The 24,308-nt window shown below is 41.7% G+C and overlaps 1 protein-coding gene across 1 annotated transcript in view; it reads right to left on the reverse strand.

The window, feature by feature from the left end:
* Positions 1 to 24,308, reverse strand: part of LOC311102369 (CAP-Gly domain-containing linker protein 4-like) — a 121,589-nt gene that overhangs the window by 29,322 nt on the left and 67,959 nt on the right. The window contains exons 11-12 of the mRNA XM_084143685.1: positions 16,512 to 16,694; positions 11,293 to 11,427 (exon numbers count right to left, since the gene is read on the reverse strand). Of these exons, the coding sequence (XP_083999811.1) occupies positions 11,293 to 11,427; positions 16,512 to 16,694 (318 nt within the window). The remainder of the gene's footprint in view (positions 1 to 11,292; positions 11,428 to 16,511; positions 16,695 to 24,308) is intronic.

The raw sequence follows: 24,308 nt of genomic DNA on the forward strand, positions 1-24,308 counted from the left end.
AAGAGTGAAATGAAGTAGCTAGCCACAATGAGGTTTGTTTTGAGAAAAGTCAGCTAACCTTGTAAGCTACATAGGTATAATTAGCTAGCTACTAGCTAGTTCATTTTCTCTCAGGATTACAAAGCCAACAAAATGTTGATAAAAATAGCATATTATTGACCTAAAAGGTTAGCCGTGTTAGCCCAGTCTTTAGCTTATCCAGGGTCAGTGATACATAGAGCAACCATGTACTGTCTATGGGAACAACTGCAACCTCAAGGATTTATTTCCAGAGAGACATCAAGGCCTGTAACATACTCTGTTTCACGCAAACATGGCTCTCTTGGGATATTCTGTCGGAATCGGTCCAGCCAGAGGGGTTCTCAGTTCATCGCGCAGACAGGAATAAATATCTCTCAGGGAAGCAGAAGGGCGGGGGTGTGTGTTTCATGATTAACAGCTCATGGTGTAATTGTAGTAACATACAGGAACTCAAGTCCTTCTGTTCACCCGACCTAGAATTTCTCACAATCAAATGCAGACCGTATTATCTCCCAAGATAATTTTATTTGGTTATAGTCACGGCCGTGTATATCCCCCCTCAAGCCGATACCACGATGGCCCTCAAAGAACTTCACTGGACCTTATGCAAATTGGAAACCACATATCCTGAGGCTACATTTATTGTAGCCGGGATTTTAACAAAGCAAATTTGAGGACTAGGCGGCCGAAGTTCTATCAACATATCGACTGTTGTACTCGTGCTGCCAAAAACCTCGACCATTGCTATTCGAACTTCCGGGATGGTTATAAGGCCCTCCCACGACCTCCTTTCGGCAAATCTGACCATGACTCCATTTTGCTTCTCCCATCCTATAGGCAGAAACTCAAACAGGAAATACCCGTGCTAAGGACTATTCAACGCTGGTCTGACCAATCGGAATCCACGCTTCAAGATTGTTTTGATCACGCGGACTGGGATATGTTCCGGGTAGCTTCTGGAAATAATTTTAACGAATACACTGAAACTGTGAGTGAGTTTATCAGGAAGTGTATAGGTGATGCTGTGCCCACTGTGACTATTAAAACCTTCCCTAACAAGAAACCGTGGATAGAGGGCAGCATTCACGCTAATCTAAAAGCACGAACCACCGCATTCAACCATGGCAAGGTGACTGGGAACATGGCAGAATACAAACAGTGCAGCTACTCACTCCGCAAGGCAATTAAACTGGCAAAACATTAGTATAGAGACAAAGTGGAGTCGCAATTCAACGGCTCAGACACAAGACATATGTGGCAGGGTCTACAGACAATCACGGACTACAAAAGGAAAACCAGCCACGTCACCGACATCTTGCTTCCGGACAAGCTAAACACCTTCTTCAACCGCTTTGAGGATAACACAGTGCCACTGACGAGGCCCACTACCAAGGACTGTGGCCTCTCCTTCTCCATGGCCGACGTGAGTAAGACATTTAAGCGTGTTAACCCTCACAAGGCTGCCGGCCCAGATGGCATCCCTAGCCGCGTCCTCAGAGCATGCGCATACCATCTGGCTGGTGTGTTTACGGACATATTCAATCTCTCCCTTTCCCAGTCTGCTGTTCCCACATGCTTCAAGATGGCCACCATTGTTCCTGTACCGAAGAAAGCAAAGGTAACTGAACTAAATGACTATCACCCTGTAGCACTCACCTCTGTCATCATGAAGTGCTTTGAGAGACTAGTCAAGGATCATATCACCTCTACCTTACCTGTCACCCTAGACCAACTCCATCTGGACAAGAGGAATACCTATGTAAGAATGCTGTTCATTGACTATAGCTTAGCATTCAATACCATAGTACCCTCCAAGCTCATCATTAAGCTCGAGGCCCTGGGTCTGAACCCTGCCCTGTGCAACTGGGTCCTGGACTTCCTGACGGGCCGCCCCCAGGTGGTGAAAGTTGGAAACAACATCTCCACTTCACTGATCCTCAACACTGGGGCCCCACAAGGGTGCGTGCTCAGCCCCCTCCTGTACTCCCTGTTCACCCATGACTGCGTGGCCAAGCACGCCTCCAACTCAATCATCAAGTTTGCAGACAACACAACAGCAGTAGGCTTGATTACCTACAATGACAAAACCGCCTACAGGGAGGAGGTGAGGACTCTGGGAGTGTGGTGCCAGGAAAATAACCTCCAAGCCAGTGGTGCGCGTCGCCAGCCCGGCCCGGCCTGTTCCTGCCCCTCGCACCAAGCCAGTGGTGCGCGTCGCCAGCCCGGCCTGTTCCTGCCCCTCGCACCAAGCCAGTGGTGTGCGTCGCCAGCCCGGCCCGGCCTGTTCCTGCCCCTCGCACCAAGCCAGTGGTGCATGTGTCCAGTCCGGCACGGCCCGTGCCTGTTCCACCGGTGCCTGGTCTGGCAACGGTCAGCTGCTCCACTCCAGAGCCAGAGCAGTCTGCTCCACCGGTGCCCAGTTCAGCTCCGGTCAGCTGCTCCACTCCGGAGCCAGAGCAATCCGCTTCACTGGGGTCCAGTCCAGCTCCGGTCAGCGGCTCCACTCCAGAGCCAGAGCAGTCCGCTCCACCGGTGCCTGATCCAGCTCCGGTCAGCTGCTCCACTCCGGAGCCAGAGCAATCCGCTTCACTGGGGTCCAGTCCAGCTCCGGTCAGCGGCTCCACTCCAGAGCCAGAGCAGTCCGCTCCACCGGTGCCTGATCCAGCTCCGGTCAGCAGCTCCACTCCGGAGCCAGAGCAGTCCGCTCCACCGGGGTCCAGTCCAGATCCGGTCAGCGGCTCCACTCCGGAGCCAGAGCAATCCGCTCCACCGGTGCCCAATCCAGCTCCGGTCAGCGGCTCCAGTCCGGAGCCTGTATAGTCCTCTCCACCGGTGCCCGGTCAAGCTCCGGTCAGCGGCTCCAGTCCAGACCCAGACGTCAGCCCCTCTCCAGGTTCGGGGTCTCCCACACCAGGGTCCAGACAGGGCTTGGTACTTCGTGGGAGGAAGGATAGGGGAAGCAGCGCGCCGAGGTCCAGACCAGACCAGGGGCGCAACAGGGAGGCGGAGAGTAAGTGGTCGTCACGCCCTGAGCCGGATCCGCCTCCGAGGCGGAATGCCCACCCGGCCCCTACCCTGTGATGTTTATGTTGCGCGGTCGGAGTCCCCAGTTTATGTTGCGCGGTCGGAGTCCCCACCTTTGGGGGGGGGGGGGGGGGGGGGGGGGGGGGGGGGGGTACTGTCACGCCCTGACTCTGGGGACTCGTTTTTGTTGAGTCAGGGTGTGTATTTTCAGTGTGGTATGTTCTATGTTGTATTTTCTAGGTTTAGATCTAGATCGTCTAGATCTATGTTGGCCGGTGTGGTTCCCAATCAGAGGCAGCTGTCGCTCGTTGTCTCTGATTGGGGACCATACTTAGGTAGCCTATTGGCACTAGTGGGTTGTGGGATCTTGTTCCGTGTAGGTATGTTTTGTGTTCCACCTTGGACTTCACGTTTCGTTTGTTTATTGTTTTGTCGGTTGTTTATTCATTAAAATAAACATGTACGCATATCACGCTGCGCCTTGGTCCGTTCCAACTGTAAACGATCATGACAGCTCCATTATACTAAAAATAGACAGCACTGAATATTATGTTGCTATTATCTCTCTGTCCTCAAAGTCTTCCCCTCTAGGCACTGGAACAGAATAATATTTTCATAATGTCCTCCCACAAAATTACATTCCCTATCCAGTACACTACACGCTCCCTTTACTTGACAACTGAAGTTGGAATTTCACCCTCTTCCATGGCTCTTATCAACAAATGCATTTGGAGATTGTATTTAATTTACAGTGATTACATCAAGATAGCTAGCTAATAGGAATTTAGCTAGCTCAATGACATTTAATTCACTTAGCTAAAGAGTGTGTAAAGTTAACTAGCTAGCTAGCAGCTCAGTTGAATTATCCTACAAGGTGGCCAGCTATCTAGCTAGCTAATAATACATATATTTTTTTTACATTTTCAAAATGTATTTACTTACTTGAATAGGTTCTCCCACTGCCTCAGTGTTACAAAACAAAATAATAAATAACAAAAAAACAAAATAATGGGCAACCTTACAGATTTTTTTCAGTGGTAGCAAAGAGCAGAAAAGCAGCCACGTGGACAAATGGAGACACGGCAAAAAGTGTGTTTGTCACCAGAGCGGTTTAGAACACGTTGTAACGTTTGACTTTACCAGCATATTTCCAAAAAGACAATACTTATATTTTGGCTAATATGCTAGTTGCCACTATTTAGCGTGATCTGTAAGATTAAGTTAGAACGCCCGAGGACGAGAGAATCTTGTTAGCTACTACTTTGTGTCTGCAGGATTGTTTACTAGGGCAACAACGTGAAACGGCAGTGACGTAGGAAAGCCGGATGTCCAAACTGCTGTTTTATTTACATACAGATGCTGTTAAGTCGAAGCATTTGAAAAATGTGGGATGCAACGCGGATGTCTAGAGACTAATCTCAAAGCCCTTAGGCATACTATAGCAAAGTTGTTAACTCAAGTTACATGACTTGGACTCGAGTCACAAATTTGATGACTTGAGACTCGACATGATAGACAATAAAATGACATGAGACTTGACTTGGAGCCTTAAGACTCACGATTCAACTTTGACTTGAGACTGATGACTTGAAATTATTTGGCAAGGTTTTGTCACTCTGTGGATAATGCCGCATTTACGTGCTAGTCGGAATTCTGACATTTTCAACGTGCTAACTGGTTGTAGTTATACAAGTGTCGCATTCAACCAGTTAGCAAGTCGGACATTTCAGAGTTTCCTAGTTCTGACTAGCACGTGAACAAGGCATTACTCTCCACCACCCACCCAGAGACAGTAGCCGCAGCATCGCCCTTGCAAAAAAAAACGCTAGTGAAACGCACACTAAGCCCACTGATTGGACCAGCAAACTGTCAATCAACAGGTCGGGTGAGCTAGCGAACAGAATGCTGATTTTCTGTACAGCTATAGGATCGGGTGCAGTGCAAACATCAAATTGTTGGGAGAGAGCATTGCCATAATAAATAAATGCAGCTCCAAAAATAGTTTGGTGACGAAGAATATTAACAGTTTACTTTGCAAGCTCACCAGCAACGGGGCATCAAACAACAATTACTAGCACAGGCCTACTGGTGTTTTGGTATGTCAAAATTGCTTGAAATTGATCATTTACTCATGAAGCTTGCATTTGGAATTAGTTAAAATGTTTTATTTCTGTGGCGAAGATGCACCATAGGCACGTTTCTCCACTTATGCTATCCAAACTCCCGCCAGTGGAGAGTGCTTTGTTCTCTTGTTGAAATGTTTGCTGTTGCTTTCACGCGTTTAAATGCATATATGGTAAATCTACAGTGTACAAAACCTTAGAAACACCTGCTCTTTCCACAACATAGTGACCAGGTGAATCCAGGTGAAAGCTATGATCCTTTATTGATGTCACCTGTTAAATCCACTCCAATCAGTGTAGATGAAGGGGAGGAGACAGGTTAAAGAAGGATTTTTAAGCCTTGAGACATGGATTGTATGTGTGTGCCATTCAGAGGGTGGATGGGCAAGACCAAATATTTAAGTACCTTTGAACAGGGTATGGTAATAGGTACCAGGCGTACCGGTTTGAGTGTGTCAATAACTGTAAGGCTGCTGTGTTTTTCACTCAACAGTTTCCTGTGTGTTTCAAGAAGTGTTTATTTAATTAAATGTATGGTTTCCTTTGTTCTTATTTCCTGGGTTATGTTGGAGTTCCCCCGTGTGTCTGTGTCCTATGGCTCTGTCATTCTTGTTGTTTGGAATAGGGGCGAGTGCTCCTCCGTGCGCATAGAAATAGGCTATGTGGCCTGTGCGTCACGCTTTGGAGTCAGCAGGTTGAATAAGATCAAATGATTGTTCCATGTATGAATGGTGATGAAATATCATTATTAATAACTAAGTCTGATTAAGACTAATTTATAATGTAAAAATGGATGTGGAAATTGCATTTTACATTTATTGGTTGTAACTGTTTATTGGTTGTAATTGCCAATTGCGTAATTGTATGGTCCTGGGAGGGGCCAAGTGCTTATATCAGTGTTGTAGTACTCCAGACCCGTCTTGGTCTCAAGTCCGGTCTAGAGACCACATTTTGAATAGCTCGGTCTTGTCTCGTTTTTTTATAATAGCGGATCTACACGGATCTCAAAAACAACCTCCTCAGGATCCATATGACGGAAATCCGTCAACGTGACGGAGAACTTTAAACCCTGTTTTATGAATTGCCTTGTAAATGCCTAACACTGTAAGATAGTATTTGATAATTTAGCTAGTCATGTTGGCAACATAACAAGCTTTCAAATGATGCCCACCTGACCCAGATTGCGATTTATAACGGACCATTTTTGGATTGCGTAAACAACAACAGTAATTGTATGATGGCGGGGATGCAGGGCTGTATTCCAAACAAAACAACAAGTCTGCTTGCTCTAGTTCCTCAATGGCATAGCTAGGAGAGCGAAATAAAAAAAGCACCTTATAGTTGAAGACTCTTCTTTGAGAGAGGTGTGTGGCCAGTTTGACCTCTCACTCCAACGCTTGTAATTATTTTGTCTTATGTTGCACCTACCCCAAATTTTGAAAGTATATTCTTATCATGTTACTGAATGTTTCCAGAGTATTTTCAGATTTAGTTTTCAACAAATGCGGTGAAAAGTATAGTAAATGTATAATGCACACAAAATCAACAGTGTCCTCAACTTTAGTATAATAAATACACACAAATATCATACCCCTAAGAGGTTAACCTTCTTTTTTGTTCTTTTTTTTTTTGGGGGGGGGGGGGGGGGGGGGGGGGGTATGATATTTGTGCGTCTGTAACTTTCTTACTCATCATTATTCACAAACCATTCAGGATTATCTGTAATCATGGTCATATCCTCATGAATGTAGAAGTGTTTAGAAACATATTCTATTCTTATTTACAATAAAAGTGACTCCAAAATGACAATTCATTATTTACCATTCATTTCTATTGGGCAGAAAATAATCTGAAACACAACCAAAGCAAACAGCAAATGCATCCAACAAGTTTCTAGAGTCACAACCTTGATGTAATCATTGAGTGCTAGGAATATGGGACCAAAACTACAATTGTAACTACTTTAATACACAAAAGTGAATTTGTCCCAATACTTTTGGTCCAATAAAATGGGGGGACTATCTACAAAAAGTGCTTAAGTTTCTAAACAGTTCACCCGATTTGGATGAAAATACCCTCAAATGAAAGCTGAGTCTAAACTTTAACCTCAGTCATTGTATCATTTCAAATCCAATGTGGTGGAGTACAAGAGCCAAAAATATGTACCTGTCCCAATACATTTGGAGCTCACTGTATTTTAATTATGCGATAACCACCACATTGCCCAATATCTTTCCTTTTGGTGGCAGTTTGCACAAAATAAAAATTACTTAAAGGCTTTAACCATCTGGCCCCATCGATTAGTGTACAGTGGGGAAAAAATGTATTTAGTCAGCCACCAATTGTGCAAGTTCTCCCACTTAAAAAGATGAGAGAGGCCTGTAATTTTCATCATAGGTACACGTCAACTATAAAAAAGAAATTGAGAAAAAAATTCCAGAAAATCACATTGTAGGATTTTTTATGAATTTATTTGCAAATTATGGTGGAAAATAAGTATTTGGTCACCTACAAACAAGCAAGATTTCTGGCTCTCACAGACCTGTAACTTCTTCTTTAAGAGGCTCCTCTGTCCTCCACTCGTTACCTGTATTAATGGCACCTGTTTGAACTTGTTATCAGTATAAAAGACACCTGTCCACAACCTCAAACAGTCACACTCCAAACTCCACTATGGCCAAGACCAAAGAGCTGTCAAAGGACACCAGAACAAAATTGTAGACCTGCACCAGGCTGGGAAGACTGAATCTGCAATAGGTAAGCAGCTTGGTTTGAAGAAATCAACTGTGGGAGCAATTATTAGGAAATGGAAGACATACAAGACCACTGATAATCTCCCTCGATCTGGGGCTCCACGCAAGATCTCACCCCGTGGGGTCAAAATGATCACAAGAACGGTGAGCAAAAATCCCAGAACCACACGGGGGGACCTAGTGAATGACCTGCAGAGAGCTGGGACCAAAGTAACAAAGCCTACCATCAGTAACACACTACGCCGCCAGGGACTCAAATCCTGCAGTGCCAGACGTGTCCCCCTGCTTAAGCCAGTACATGTCCAGGCCCGTCTGAAGTTTGCTAGAGTGCATTTGGATGATCCAGAAGAGGATTGGGAGAATGTCATATGGTCAGATGAAACCAAAATAGAACTTTTTGGTAAAAACTCAACTCGTCGTGTTTGGAGGACAAAGAATGCTGAGTTGCATCCAAAGAACACCATACCTACTGTGAAGCATGGGGGTGGAAACATCATGCTTTGGGGCTGTTTTTCTGCAAAGGGACCAGGACGACTGATCCGTGTAAAGGAAAGAATGAATGGGGCCATGTATCGTGAGATTTTGAGTGAAAACCTCCTTCCATCAGCAAGGGCATTGAAGATGAAACGTGGCTGGGTCTTTCAGCATGACAATGATCCCAAACACATCGCCCAGGAAACAAAGGAGTGGCTTCGTAAGAAGCATTTCAAGGTCCTGGAGTGGCCTAGCCAGTCTCCAGATCTCAACCCCATAGAAAATCTTTGGAGGGAGTTGAAAGTCTGTGTTGCCCAGCGACAGCCCCAAAACATCACTGCTCTAGAGGACATCTGCATGGAGGAATGGGCCAAAATACCAGCAACAGTGTGTGAAAACCTTGGGAAGACTTACAGAAAACGTTTGACCTGTATCATTGCCAACCAAGGGTATATAACAAAGTATTGAGCAACTTTTGTTATTGACCAAATACTTATTTTCCACCATAATTTGCAAATAAATTCATTAAAAATCCTACAATGTGATTTTCTGGAAAATATTTTCTCATTTTGTCTGTCATAGTTGACGTGTACCTATGATGAAAATTACAGGCCTCTCTTATCTTTTTAAGTGGGAGAACTTGCACAATTGGTGGCTGACTAAATACTTTTTTCCCCCACTGTATATGGCACAGCTGTCCATTTTTTGGTCCTTAAATTAAACTGGTATACTTTTTTATTCATCAAAATGTTCTTTAAACAATTTTGGCCTTTGATGCTTGTTCTCAACTGGCTTACCTGGTTAAATAAAGGTGAAAAAATAAAAAATGCAGGGCCGACAGACAAGTTCCTTACTTTTTCCCCCTTCTGCTTGCCTCTTCCATTTTTGCGGTAATGCTGCCATTAGTTGGTTGTAATTTTGGGTAGAGCAGACATTTCCATATATTTTTGTTAGTTGCATGTGTAACATAACTCCACCAGTCCTAATTTTATATCATTTACAAAGATTATAACTTTTTTTTTTATGTTATTGAAAAATCATGTTTTTTTTTTATCAATTCGTATTTTGAGTTTAACCACAATATTTGTTGTATTTTTTGTTCTGTCTTTTCTGGTGGATTAAACTGAAATTGGAACCAACTTTCTATGGCTTGTTTTAAAAATAGTGATATTTTGGAGATTATTTTATTTTCAAATAACTGAAAGTGAGAGGTTGTAATCTGAATAAAGGGAAAAAGGCCATTCTTGAACATTGGGTGAGACATTCTTACTAATTTGCTAGAGAACCAGTTCGGATTTAAGTATAACTTTTGTATGACTGACGCCTTTAGTGATAGGTCTAATGCTTTAATATGTAATAATTTCTGCCCTCCGAATTAATATTCATTATATAAATAGGCCCCTTTAATTTGGTCTGTCTTGCCATTCCAAATAAAATGGAATATGTTTTGCTCATATAATTTAAAAACAGGTTGCTAGGTGTAGGCAAGCCCATAAGAAAATAGGTAAACTGGGATATGACTAAAGAGTTAATCAGGGTGAATTTTCCACAAATAGACAGGTATTTTCCTTTCCATGTTAGCAATATCTTATGTATTTTTGATAACTTTCTATTTCAATTTATTGGAGTGAGATAATTTCTTTCTTCAGGATATGTATACCGAGTATGTCCACATCACCATCAGACCATTTTATTGGTAAACTACACGGTAATGTAAAAGTTGCATTTTTCTGTGATCCAATACGTAATGTATTGTACATATCATAATTTGGTTGTAATCCAGAGAGGTTAGAAAAAGTATCTAGATCCACTATGAGGCTGTGGAGGGATCAAAATTGTGGATTTAAAAGAAAACAGGAATCATCAGCGTAGAATGACATTTGTTTTTAAGCCCTGGATTTCTAATCCCTTATATTATTGTTGGATCTGTTGGATTTTAACAGCTAACATTTCGACGGCAATAATAAATAGATATGCCGATAGTGGACAACCTTGTTTTACTCCTGTTGACAGTTTAAACTTTCTGAGAAGTAACCATTATTTACTATACATAACTTTATCCCATTTTATAAGAGATTCTCCAAAATTGAAATATTCCAGGCATTTATATATAAACTCCAGTCATACTTTATCAAAAGCCTTTTCAAAGTCAGCTATGAATACCAGGCCTGGTTTTCCAGATTTTTCATAGTGTTCTATTGTTTCCAGTACTTGTCTTATATTATCTCCAATGTATTGCCCATGTAAAAAACCTGTCTGTTTAGGATGAATAATATCTGACAATACCTTTTTAATTCCATGCGCTATGTATTTTGCTAGAATTTTTGCATCACAACACTGAAATGTAAGAGGCCTCCAATTTCTTTAATGGACTGGATCTTTATATTTACCACTTGGATCCTGTTTCAGTAATTATGAAATCAGACCTTGTTGTGTATCTGATAATCTACCATTTATATAGGAGCGGTTAAAACATACTAATAATGGTCCTCTGAGTATATCAAAAAAGGTTTGGTATACCTCCACTGGTATGCCATCCAGCCCTGGAGTTTTCCCAGACTTAAAGGCTTTAATTGCATCAAGAAGTTCCTCCTCTGTAATTTGGCCTTCACATGAGTCTTTCTGTACAGCTGTTAATTTAACATTATTAATAGAAAAAAATCCATACAATTAGCTTCAGAGGAGACAAACAAAAAAATATACTTAAAGTACTTTACTTCCTCTTTCAAAATATTGTTTGATGAATCATGGGTGACTCCATCATTTCAGAACACTTTCAGTATTGACTAAATTGAAATAGAATTGACCGCAACCCTGTTAGTATGGCAGTTCTCATGGTTACCAGTGGATGTAGTGTGATGTGTGTAGTGGGTTTGGGGAATAGACAGTGATCTGACCTGGGGCAAAGTTGGTCTTGCCGTAGAAGCGGACCACCCCTGTTCTCTGGCCCACCACCAACACCCTCTCCCCTAGGCGCACCTCGGGCCCGTCGCACAAGGAGCTACTGGCCGAGGGAGTCCGGCTCCGGGGTACTGGAACATGGGAGGGGTAGAGAGAATATTAATGTTATTACCAACACCATAAACAGCTGTAACATCAGGGAAGCCATTATTATAATCATCATTATCATCATCACTACTGTATCATCACCATCATCTTCACTAATGCCACCACCATAATAATGGCTTATTATTCAAGCACCTTTATTGCCATAATAATATTAGTAATCTCAGCTCTCAACATTACCACGGCCTCATGGTCATTACTAAAGTAAGGATTGTCTATACTGCTCGAGAGCTCACTAATCAATATGACTCAATTGCCAATGTAACTAACTAATAATCGGATCAGAGAGCAATATAAAAGGCTCCTCTATGACTTTAAACTGGTTCCATCATATAAGGTACATGTACAGTCGAAGTCGGAAGTTTACATACACCTTTGCCAAATACATTTAAACTCAGTTTTTCAAAATTCCTGACATTTAATTCTAGTAAAAATTCCCTGTTTTAGGTCAGTTAGGATCACCACTTTATTTTAAGAATGTGACATGTCAGAATAATAGTAGAGAGAATGATTTAATTCAGTTTTAATTATTTTCATCACATTCTCAGTGGGTCAGAAGTTTACATACACTCAATTAGTATTTGGTAGCATTGCCTTTAAATTGTTTAACTTGGGTCAAACGTTTAGGGTAGCCTTCCACAAGCTTCCCAGAATAAGCTGGGTGAATTTTGGCCCATTCCTCCTGACAGAGCTGGTGTAACTGAGTCAGGTTTGAAGGCCTCCTTCCTCGCACACACTTTTTCAGTTCTGCCCACAAATGTTCTATAGAGTTCAGGTCAGGGCTTGGAAGTATGCTTGGGGTCATTGTCCATTTGGAAGATCCATTTGTGACCAAGCTTCAACTTCCTGACTGATGTCTTGAGATGTTGCTTCAATATATCCACATCATTTTCCTTCCTCATGATGCCATCTATTTTGTGAAGTGCCTCCAAACATAACGATGGTCATTATGGCCAAACAGTTCTATTTTTGTTTCATCAGACCAGAGGACATTTCTCCAAAAAGTACGATCTTTGTCCACATGTGCAGTTGCAAACCGTAGTCTGGCTTTTTTATGGCGGTTTTGGAGCAGTGGCTTATTCCTTGCTGAGCGGCCTTTCAGGTTATGTCGATATACAGTGGGGGAAAAAAGTATTTAGTCAGCCACCAATTGTGCAAGTTCTCCAACTTAAAAAGATGAGAGAGGCCTGTAATTTTCATCATAGGTACACGTCAACTATGACAGACAAAATGAGGAAAAAAAATCCAGAAAATCACATTGTAGGATTTTTAATGAATTTATTTGCAAATTATATATGGTGGAAAATAAGTATTTGGTCAATAACAAAAGTTTCTCAATACTTTGTTATATACCCTTTGTTGGCAATGACACAGGTCAAACGTTTTCTGTAAGTCTTCACAAGGTTTTCACACACTGTTGCTGGTATTTTGGCCCATTCCTCCATGCAGATGTCCTCTAGAGCAGTGATGTTTTGGGGCTGTCGCTGGGCAACACAGACTTTCAACTCCCTCCAAAGATTTTCTATGGGGTTGAGATCTGGAGACTGGCTAGGCCACTCCAGGACCTTGAAATGCTTCTTACGAAGCCACTCCTTCGTTGCCCGGGCGGTGTGATTGGGATCATTATCATGCTGAAAGACCCAGCCACGTTTCATCTTCAATGCCCTTGCTGATGGAAGGAGGTTTTCACTCAAAATCTCACGATACATGGCCCCATTCATTCTTTCCTTTACACGGATCAGTCGTCCTGGTCCCTTTGCAGAAAAACAGCCCCAAAGCATGATGTTTCCACCCCCATGCTTCACAGTAGGTATGGTGTTCTTTGGATGCAACTCAGCATTCTTTGTCCTCCAAACACGACGAGTTGAGTTTTTACCAAAAAGTTCTATTTTGGTTTCATCTGACCATATGACATTCTCCCAATCCTCTTCTGGATCATCCAAATGCACTCTAGCAAACTTCAGACGGGCCTGGACATGTACTGGCTTAAGCAGGGGGACACGTCTGGCACTGCAGGATTTGAGTCCCTGGCGGCGTAGTGTGTTACTGATGGTAGGCTTTGTTACTTTGGTCCCAGCTCTCTGCAGGTCATTCACTAGGTCCCCCCGTGTGGTTCTGGGATTTTGCTCACCGTTCTTGTGATCATTTTGACCCCACGGGGTGAGATCTTGCGTGGAGCCCCAGATCGAGGGAGATTATCAGTGGTCTTGTATGTCTTCCATTTCCTAATAATTGCTCCCACAGTTGATTTCTTCAAACCAAACTGCTTACCTATTGCAGATTCAGTCTTCCCAGCCTGGTGCAGGTCTACAATTTTGTTTCTGGTGTCCTTTGACAGCTCTTTGGTCTTGGCCATAGTGGAGTTTGGAGTGTGACTGTTTGAGGTTGTGGACAGGTGTCTTTTATACTGATAACAAGTTCAAACAGGTGCCATTAATACAGGTAACGAGTGGAGGACAGAGGAGCCTCTTAAAGAAGAAGTTACAGGTCTGTGAGAGCCAGAAATCTTGCTTGTTTGTAGGTGACAAAATACTTATTGCCCACCATAATTTGCAAATAAATTCATTAAAAATCCTAAAATGTGATTTTCTGGATTTTTTTTCTCAATTTGTCTGTCATAGTTGACGTGTACCTATGATGAAAATTACAGGCCTCTCTCATCTTTTTAAGTGGGAGAACTTGCACAATTGGTGGCTGACTAAATACTTTTTTCCCCCACTGTAGGACTCGTTTTACTGTGGATATACAGTGGGGAGAACAAGTATTTGATACACTGCTGATTTTGCAGGTTTTCCTACTTACAAAGCATGTAGAGGTCTGTAACAAAAATCCAGAAAATCACATGATATGATTTTTAAGTAATTAATTTGCATTTTATTGCATGACATAAGTATTTGATACATCAGAAAAGCAGAACTTAATATTTGGTACAGAAACCTTTGTTTGCAATTACAGAGATCATACATTTCCTGTAGGTCTTGACCAGGTTTGCACACACTGCAGCAGGGATTTTGGCCCACTCCTCCATACAGACCTTCTCCAGATCCTTCAGGTTTCGGGGCTGTCGCTGGGCAATACGGACTTTCAGCTCCCTCCCAAGATGTTCTATTGGGTTCAGGTCTGGAGACTGGCTAGGTCACTCCAGGACCTTGAGATGCTTCTTACGGAGCCACTCCTTAGTTGCCCTGGCTGTGTGTTTCGGGTCATTGTCATGCTGGAAGACCCAGCCAAGACCCATCTTCAATGCTCTTACTGAGGGAAGGAGGTTGTTGGCCAAGATCTCGCAATACATGGCCCCATCCATCCTCCCCTCAATACGGTGCAGTCGTCCTGTCCCCTTTGCAGAAAAGCATCCCCAAAGAATAATGTTTCCACCTCCATGCTTCATGGTTGGGATGGTGTTTTTGGGGTTGTACTCATTCTTCTTCTTCCTCCAAACACGGCGAGTGGAGTTTAGACCAAAAAGCTCAATTTTTGTCTCATCAGACCACATGACCTTCTCCCATTCCTCCTCTGGATCATCCAGATGGTCATTGGCAAACTTCAGATGGGCCTGGACATGCACTGGCTTGAACAGGGGGACCTTGCGTGCGCTGCAGGATTTTAATCCATGACGGCGTAGTGTGTTACCAATGGTTTTCTTTGAGACTGTGGTCCCAGCTCTCTTCAAGTCATTGACCAGGTCCTGCTGTGTAGTTCTGGGCTGATCACTCACCTTCCTCATGATCATTGATGCCCCACGAGGTGAGATCTTGCATGGAGCCCCAGACCGAGGGTGATTGACCGTCATCTTGAACTTCTTCCATTTTCTAATAATTGTGCCAACAGTTGTTGCCTTCTCACCAAGCTGCTTGCCTATTGTCCTGTAGCCCATCCCAGCCTTGTGCAGGTCTACAATTTTATCCCTGATGTCCTTACACAGCTCTCTGGTCTTGGCCATTGTGGAGAGGTTGGAGTCTGTTTGATTGAGTGTGTGGACAGGTGTCTTTTATACAGGTAACAAGTTCAAACAGGTGCAGTTAATACAGGTAATGAGTGGAGAACTGGAGGGCTTCTTAAAGAAAAACTAACAGGTCTGTGAGAGACGGAATTCTTACTGGTTGGTAGGTGATCAAATACTTATGTCATGCAATAAAATGCAAATGAATTACTTAAAAATCATACAATGTGATTTTCGTTTTAGATTCCGTCTCTCACAGTTGAAGTGTACCTATGATAAAAATTACAGACCTCTACATGCTTTGTAAGTAGGAAAACCTGCAAAATCGGCAGTGTTTCAAATACTTGTTCTCTCCACTGTAGATGATTTTGTACCTGTTTCCTCCAGCATCTTCACAATGTCCTTTGATGTTGTTCTGGGATGTATTTGCACTTTTCACAACAAAGTATGTTCATCTCTAGGAGACAGAACGCGTCTCCTTCCTGAGCGGTATGATGGCTGCGTGGACCTATGGTGTTTATACTTGCGTACTATTATTTGTACAGATGAACATGGTACCTTCAGGCGTTTGGAAATTGCTCCCAAGGATGAACCAGACTTGTGGAGGTCTACAATTTTCTTTCTGAGGTCTTGGCTGATTTCTTTTGATTTTCCCATGATGTCAAGCAAAGAGGCACTGAGTTTGAAGGTAGGCCTTGAAATACATCCACAGGTACACCTCCAATTGACTCATATTATGTCAATTATCTTATCAGAAGCTTCTAAAGCCATGACATCATTTTCTGACATTTTTCAAGCTGTTTAAAGGCACAGTCAACTTAGTGTATGTAAACTTCTGACCCACTGGAATTGTGATACAATGAATTATAAGTGAAATAATCTGTTTGTAAACAATTGTTGGAAAAATTATTTGTGTCATGCACAAAGTAGATGTCCTAACCGATTTACCAAAACTATAGTTTGTTAACAAGAAATTTGTGCAGTGGTTGAAAAATGAGTTTTAATGACTCCAACCTAAGTGTATGTAAACTTCAGATTTCAACTGTATGTCACTCAAAGCAACGTAAATGGATTACGTTGGTCAGAAATTATGACACGAGTGTGCAGTACCAATGAGGCTAGGGCTGGGATTTGAGCGGGTCGGAGGGGGCATGGTTTTGGAGCTGGGGTGGAGCCGTTCTCGCCGCTGCCTTGCAGGAGGCCGTTGTCGCGGCAATGGCCGAGGCCGCACGGTCAGGCCATGTCTGGAGTCCAGGGAGGACGAAGAGGAAGAGAGGGAACGAGAGAGAGCACCTGGGGGAGGAAAGGAAGAAGTGGACAGAGTTAGCGAAGAGGTAAAAGAAAATTCACTATAAGCAATGGAAAATAAATGGGAAAAACAAGATCTGCGATCAGAAGACAGTGTTTAGAATTTCCCAAATGGGTCACCCGATTTGGCTTTTACAAAACAATTTTGGAGGCAGGACCTCATTAAGCTTTAACTTTCGCAGACCTTCACAGGCCAATAGTTCATTAATTGCAAAAGTAAGAGGGAGTAATTGTTTAAACACGCATCAAAACATTTTAAGCAAATTAGGGATAGATTCTGTTCCAAACTTATTATGAACTAGATTCCAGGGGGAAAGTAAGTGATTCTATTCCAAAACTTCTAAATGGAAGATGTTAGCAGATGTATTGGGTGTCAGCAGACAAGATGCAAAATTGTTGATTCCGTCTGCCTGCTTTGGTCTAATTACGTATTCATTGCAGCAGAGAAGTTTCTGAAGTCTCAACTTTCGATCTGACAAATCCAGGATAGCTATGAGAAGCCTTTTGGCATTGCTTTCTTTAGGTATCTTGTGTTTTTATTGTGATGCTCACAGCATTGAGCTGTTGGGAAGGTTGACAGGGATGGTAGGTTCAGTATCAAGGTACACTTTGTACTAGTGATGGGACATATGGCGACGTGAGGGTCAAACATAGGCGGGATTATCATACCGACTCCATTATCAGTTGTCTGTGATTGAGCCAACTTCACTTTAAAGATACTTTTTTTTTTTACCCAGGGTAGCTGGTTAGTTGAAGTACAAAATAAGCCAAAAAAGTGAACTATCCCCTTAAAGTAGCTCTTCACTCCCATAACATGATTGACATATGATAATTCTTCCCAGAATGGGTTCCAAAGGCTTCATACCTCCCATACACAGTGCAACACAGCCCATTCCTATGTGACTGTAGTACCTGTCTTGGCCTCAGGGGTGTCGTCTGTGCCCTGTTCAGGAACTGGGCAGCTTTTCGGTTTATCGGGTGATTTTTGGGCGGATGGAGAACCTTTTCCCCACACGTAGACAAAAAGAGGCACATTCATAAAGAAAGAAAGAGACAAAATATGAGAGAGAAAATGAAAACATGAGAAGTTGACAGGGACAAGAGTGTGAAAAGGAGACAAACTAAGAAAAACTGAGGAAAAGTGGGAAGGTTGCCAACGAGAAAAATAAGCAAGAAAGAGAGAAAGAGAGAGAGAGGGAGAGAGATGGCGATGCAAATGTAATGAAAGACAGCGTGACATTGCAGTGAAGGGGACTATAGCGTTGGAGAACAAAAATAGATATATTGAAAAGCAGCACTTGTCACCAATGCCCTCAGAGATTCCAACAAAGCGCGAATGAGAGGTCACTCCCATGCAAGAGCCCCAATCAAAACCGGACCCGCCTCCAAGGACAGTGGAAGCGGCCATTCATTGTTAACCAATATAGGGAAATGATTTCACCACAATGCTCCTCTTCTCATAGTTCAGACTTCAGGTGTCTGACGCTAAATGGTTGAATGGTGAGGCTGACTAGATACTCATTACAAGAAAGTCCAGAGCCTTTCAATATAATAATAAATAATAATAATAATATGCCATTTAGCAGACGCTTTTATCCAAAGCGACTTACAGTCATGTGTGCATACATTTTTACGTATGGGTGGTCCCGGGGATCGAACCCACAACCCTGGCGTTACAAGCTCCATGCTCTACCAATTGAGCTACAGAGGACCACGATACTAGTCTTCCTTTTTCATCCTAAGTGAAGGGGGATAACACTGCAGGTAAACTACAGGTATTTAACAGGTACTTGGTAGGGATGGGCATGAGTAACCGAGTACTCGAACTGACGTCAAAGCTTGATCTTTAACCAGCGATTTAAAACAAATCTAATACTGTAAAACTTTTTGGTGGAATGTGCTTTGTGGCCGCCAGAACGGGAAAGTCAAATGTTGTCATGAAGACAACGTTAATTTGCTTTGACTCTGGTGTTCCATTTGTACATGTGCATTTGCGAAAAAATTACTTACAAAAACAAGCCAATCATCACACAGTTCTTCTCCCTAAATTCCCTTTTCCCTCCTTGTCTCATTCACTCAATTGGGTTCCAACCGCTCCCTACACACACACGTGCTGAGTGCGAACACAAGCTCCCATTAGGCCTACAGAAATAAATGCCTATAAAAACGTATCTAACTTATGAGATACACAAGCTACATTCCTTGCAAAAATGACGACAGTGTTATCACAAATTCAAAATGGACTGGTCGATTGAAGTAGGGAAATATGTGTTCCAACATGAGCTGCAGTTTTGGAATAATTGCTTCCCATCTATTTTCCACTTAGGCTACTTTGCGAACTGCTAGTGGCATTTAGAATTGGTTGCCTATGCTATAACCACCCTAAACATAGACAGGTTCCACACTGAAAATAGTATACACAAAAACATTAGTTTGATAAAGATAAAGAGCATATTTTCATCAGAATCATTAAGCATAGGTCTACTCACCAAACATGGCCGTAATTCATCACCATGCATTGTTCAATGTGGAATTGTTCATCCGTTTAGAAAATTCCAAAGAACAGGCAGAATAAACTAAATTGAGCGTCTGTATATAAAAAAGAAGACCGATTTTGGTTTGTAACCCTGAATTGTTTTTCTTTCAACTCACCAAATTGAGCCCCGTTTCAAATGAGCACTCTTTCAGAATAACCGTTCCAGACTCCAAATGCGCATCACTTCACCCTGGTAACTTTTTTCATTTGGAAAAATATTCTGTTCTATTTTATACTGTTATATTACATCATCTTTTTTTTACTATAAAATACACTGAGTGTACAAAACACCTGCTTTTCCACGACATAGCCGGAACAGGTGAATCCAGGGGAAAGCTATGATCCCTTATTGATGCCACTTGTCAAATCCATTTTAAATCAGTGTAGATGAAGGGGAGACCGGTTAATGAAGGATTTTTAAGCCTTGAGACATGGACTGTTTATGTGTGCCATTCAGAGGGTGGAAAGGCAAGACACAATATTTAAGTGCCTTTGAACGGGGTATGGTAATAGGTACCAGGCGCACCGGTTTGTGTAAAGATCTGCAATGCTGCTGGTTTTTTCATGCTCAACAGTTTCCCGTGTGTATCAAGAATGAGCTCCGTTTAACACGCTCTAATAGGGGCCAGCCCTGCGGTTTGCGGATTCTGTCTCTCCTAGTGTTTTCCACAATTACATAGAGTAGCCGAAGGAGCCACCTATTTTGGTGGCCTCTCGTACATTCAAATGTCTTAATTTCATCAGAAATACACAGCATAATTATTGAATACTTTATCGAGTTTACCTCTCAGATTGGACAAATCATAGTAGTTAGGGTATTATGTAGAAATACATGATTTTACAATTTAAATGACTGAAAATGTATGAATTCAGTGTATTGTTGTTTTGGATATCGTCTAGGCTTATATGATCAGGACTATTTTCAAAATAAGAGAACATTAACCCTTCTTTTTTTTTTTTTTTTTTTTTACATTTAACCTGCTTTCTCATGAGACTAAAGTCTTATTTAGAGTTTTACTGCAAGATATGAATTGCCACAATGATGTTTGTTCTTCAAATTGTGTATTTTATTAAAACAGAAAAATGAACTAAATAGCCCACATTATCTTGAAAAATAAATTAAAGGTTAAATAGAAAAAACTAAAGGGTTATATCAGTCTTAAGTATTATGTCTTTCTGATTTTACATAGCCTAAATTAATTAAAAAATAACATTAGGTACGGCCTTATAAAATTCTGTTTTCTCTGTTTTGTTTTTCCAGGTTTCCGTTGTTCAAAAGAATTGTCAGGTTTTCGCATTTTATTAACCGAAAAACAAAACAATTTGATGTTCCATGTCCACAACAATGCCTCAACCAAATCAGGAAACCACTTTTGAGGTCTGGAAAAAAAAAAATCTGATACATTCTTATTTTTTGGTGTAGTTACCCTTTAATTCAAGTGTGCTCCTAGCAAGAGGTTGTTGTATAGGCGTGTTTTTGTAGCTCACGTGATGGTAAAGTTTGCAAAACAAATACCCACTGGATTTATGAACATAATCATGATATCATTCTGCCAGGTAAGCATAGGCTACTTTGTAGTTACCATTTAATTGAGGTTTTTGGGAAAGCCTTTCCATGTACCAGAACACTGTTTTCAGCATCATCGCTAACGGCTACACAAAGTGATAGACCCACGCACAGCACACACATAGCCAGGGGCATTGTCGTTGCCTCTTCAGAAAGTTGCAGGAAATACAAATCACTGATGCATTCTGTTAATGTCCTTTGATAAACTTGGGAAAATTTATTAATTTTCAATACATTCAGCTGATTCCCTACTAAGGTCAAATTTTTCTTGAATATTGTAGAATTCAGTTTTAATTCCTGGACTCCGTGAGGGCCCTAATTATCATATTTGGACCAGAATGAGGCTCTCTGCAGTGATGATTCACCATCTTTCATAATTTACCTGCAGATAATCGCCAAAAACCCAAGGCCTACCAGTAGCCTATGCAAATTAGGGAGCCAAATTAACGTCTCTCCCACTGATGCGATTCAGTAGGTTACACTGACTAACGAGATGAGTCACTCTCTTTAGCGTCACTGTCTGGCAAACCTGACATCCTAGGAAAGGAAACCTAGGAAATCCTTTGGTTTACTTGTCCCGATGCGATACCATGGACATATAACCACATTGTATGATTTATGAATAGTACAGGGATATACTGTAGGAGAAAATAAATGAATGTGCAAGAAAACAATAATTACGCTAAGTCGTAGATTTCAACTCATCGTTACCACTTACATTACATGGGACGTGCAAATTCATGACTGCAACCAACCACAGCGCACACAAATTGTACCAGAAGACGGGACAGACAGCAGTCTGCGTTTCCCTGTCGTCGCTCGCTTTGTGACTGATATGAGCCTATCCTATCAATAGATCGCTAGAAGATGCATATAGTTCATTCTAGCGAGAGAGGGCTCCATGGACTAGTGAATTGAAACGTTTAAATGAAAAGTAGCCTACAGTGGTTCTTCCTTTAAAAGTTGTCATACTGCAGCACAGCTTGTGGCATGATGCGTAATTGTATGGCATGTTAGAGTGCATGACGAAATTATTTTACTGTCAGCATTTGTTGCCGTTAAATGCTATTTTGACCACCAGAGGGCATCTTTAAGAGGCCAAGTTATTTAAATGACATGGAGCTGTAGGCCTAAGAGTCCTGTTTACTGTAGCTGTTTTAGCGTAACTTACTTCTTGGCATAAAGGCCTACTTCAATATACAGTATATCAATAATCAATCATTCATTCATTTGTGCATGTCATCACACATCATACAAGTCATCCATGTCTTTAAATACAGTAAATAATTTTTGTTATAAAACGAAAATACAAAGGGAGCCTTGAATAATTAAACAATGAATAAACCGCAACATGTCGGCTAAAGCGATTGAATTCACGAATGCATTTGACTGTTTTTAATATTGGCTGTGCTAGAGACTTTAAAACCTTTTTTTGTAGAAATGTAGCTTAATTAAATTGATTAATATTATGGTGTTTCTATTCCAAGAAAAACGAAAATGCATTTTACAGTAGCCTATGTAGGCCTCAGGGTTTCCATTAGGAAAATATGCCGCTGTACAACGTGACTGGTCAGGAGTAGGCCTACGCTCCTAACTGACTGCGAGTGAAGAGCAAAATAATCCTAACATTTCCACATCCTAATTGTAGGCTAACCAATACCCAAACAGAGATTCAGTGAAAATAAAAATCTGATTGATTTATCAAGACCAGTCCCCATGCTTGTCTCAGAGCAGCGCGACACGGTGCTGAAATAGTTGACCACACTCGGGTAGGCTATTGCTTCAAATCCTATTATAACAATTGTATGACTTTAGGTGTTTCAGTAAGCAACAATTTGTTGCTTTCATTAGCCTACTTTATTTCAATATTTCTGTCATTCAGTGATATTTATTACCATAGTAATTCGTTATGGATCAATTTGGTGGGCTATGCAAAGAGATGGGAGAAGTGACATGCCTCGCAAACAACCATTAATACATTTAACGTCCCTAAACTCGGCATGAGTCTATTGTCCTGCTGATAGCTCATCAAAGGTGGAGGGCTCCTTTTGGATTGTTGAAAGAACTCCAGCACAGATAAGTGTGTTTCTATTCCAGGAAAAAGGAGTCATGAATAATTAAAAAATAAATAAACTGCAACATGTTGGCTGAAGCAATTTAATTCAGGTATTAATTCTTAATTAATTTTGATGGCTTCGTCATCAACCAAAAACACAGCATCTACAGTGGTATAAATATATTATTGAATTCGATAATTTTTTTACTCTTTCAAAATGCATGTTTATTAGGCTACTGTGCAGTATTCAATTAAATACAATGCTCCTCCCACCCTCCTTCTTGGCAAGATTATTTTGTCCTGCTAATAGCCCATCATGGGTGGATGGCTTCTTTTGTATTCCAATGTATTGAATGAATGTATTAATTACAATCATTTACCATTCTCATTCACATTGTTTGCAGAGTTTACAACCTGCTACACTTGTGAAAATTTTTTTTGAAAACATGTTTTGAGTTTTGAGTGGCTCATTACGATATTTTTTTTTGTTAAGGCCTTTTACGCTAATATCATAGTAGGCCACCTATTACAGTGAGGGAAAAAAGTATTTGATCCCCTGCTGATTTTGTACATTTACCCACTGACAAAGACATGATCAGTCTATCATTTTAATGGTAGGTTTATTTGAACAGTGAGAGACAGAATAACAACAAAATAATCCAGAAAACGCATGTAAAAAATTGTATAAATTGATTTGCATTTTAATGAGGGAAATAAGTATTTGACCCCTCTGCAAAACATGACTTAGTACTTGGTGGCAAAACCCTTGTTGGCAATCACAGAGGTCAGACGTTTCTTGTAGTTGGCCACCAGGTTTGCACACATCTCAGGAGGGATTTTGTCCCACTCCTCTTTGCAGATCTTCTCCAAGTCATTAAGGTTTCGAGGCTGATGTTTGGCAACTCGAACCTTCAGCTCTCTCCACAGACTTTCTATGGGATTATGGTCTGGAGACTGGCTAGGCCACTCCAGGACCTTAATGTGCTTCTTCTTGAGCCACTCCTTTGTTGCCTTGGCCGTGTGTTTTGGGTCATTGTCATGCTGGAATACCCATCCACGACCCATTTTCAATGCCCTGGCTGAGGGAAGGAGGTTCTCACCCAAGAGTTGACGGTACATGGCCCCGTCCATCGTCCCTTTGATGCGGTGAAGTTGTTCTGTCCCCTTAGTAGAAAAACACCCCCAAAGCATAATGTTTCCACCTCCATGTTTGACGGTGGGGATGGTGTTCTTGGGGTCATAGGCAGCATTCCTCCTCCTCCAAACACGGCGAGTTGAGTTGATGCCAAAGAGCTCCATTTTGGTCTCATCTGACCACAACACTTTCAACCCAGTTCTCCTCTGAATCATTCAGATGTTCATTGGCAAACTTCAGACGGGCATGTATATGTGCTTTCTTGAGCAGGGGGACCTTGTGGGCGCTGCAGGATTTCAGTCCTT

The sequence above is a fragment of the Coregonus lavaretus genome (assembly GCF_964263955.1).
Source record: "Coregonus lavaretus genome assembly, chromosome: 27".
Classification (NCBI taxonomy): Eukaryota; Metazoa; Chordata; class Actinopteri; order Salmoniformes; family Salmonidae; genus Coregonus; species Coregonus lavaretus.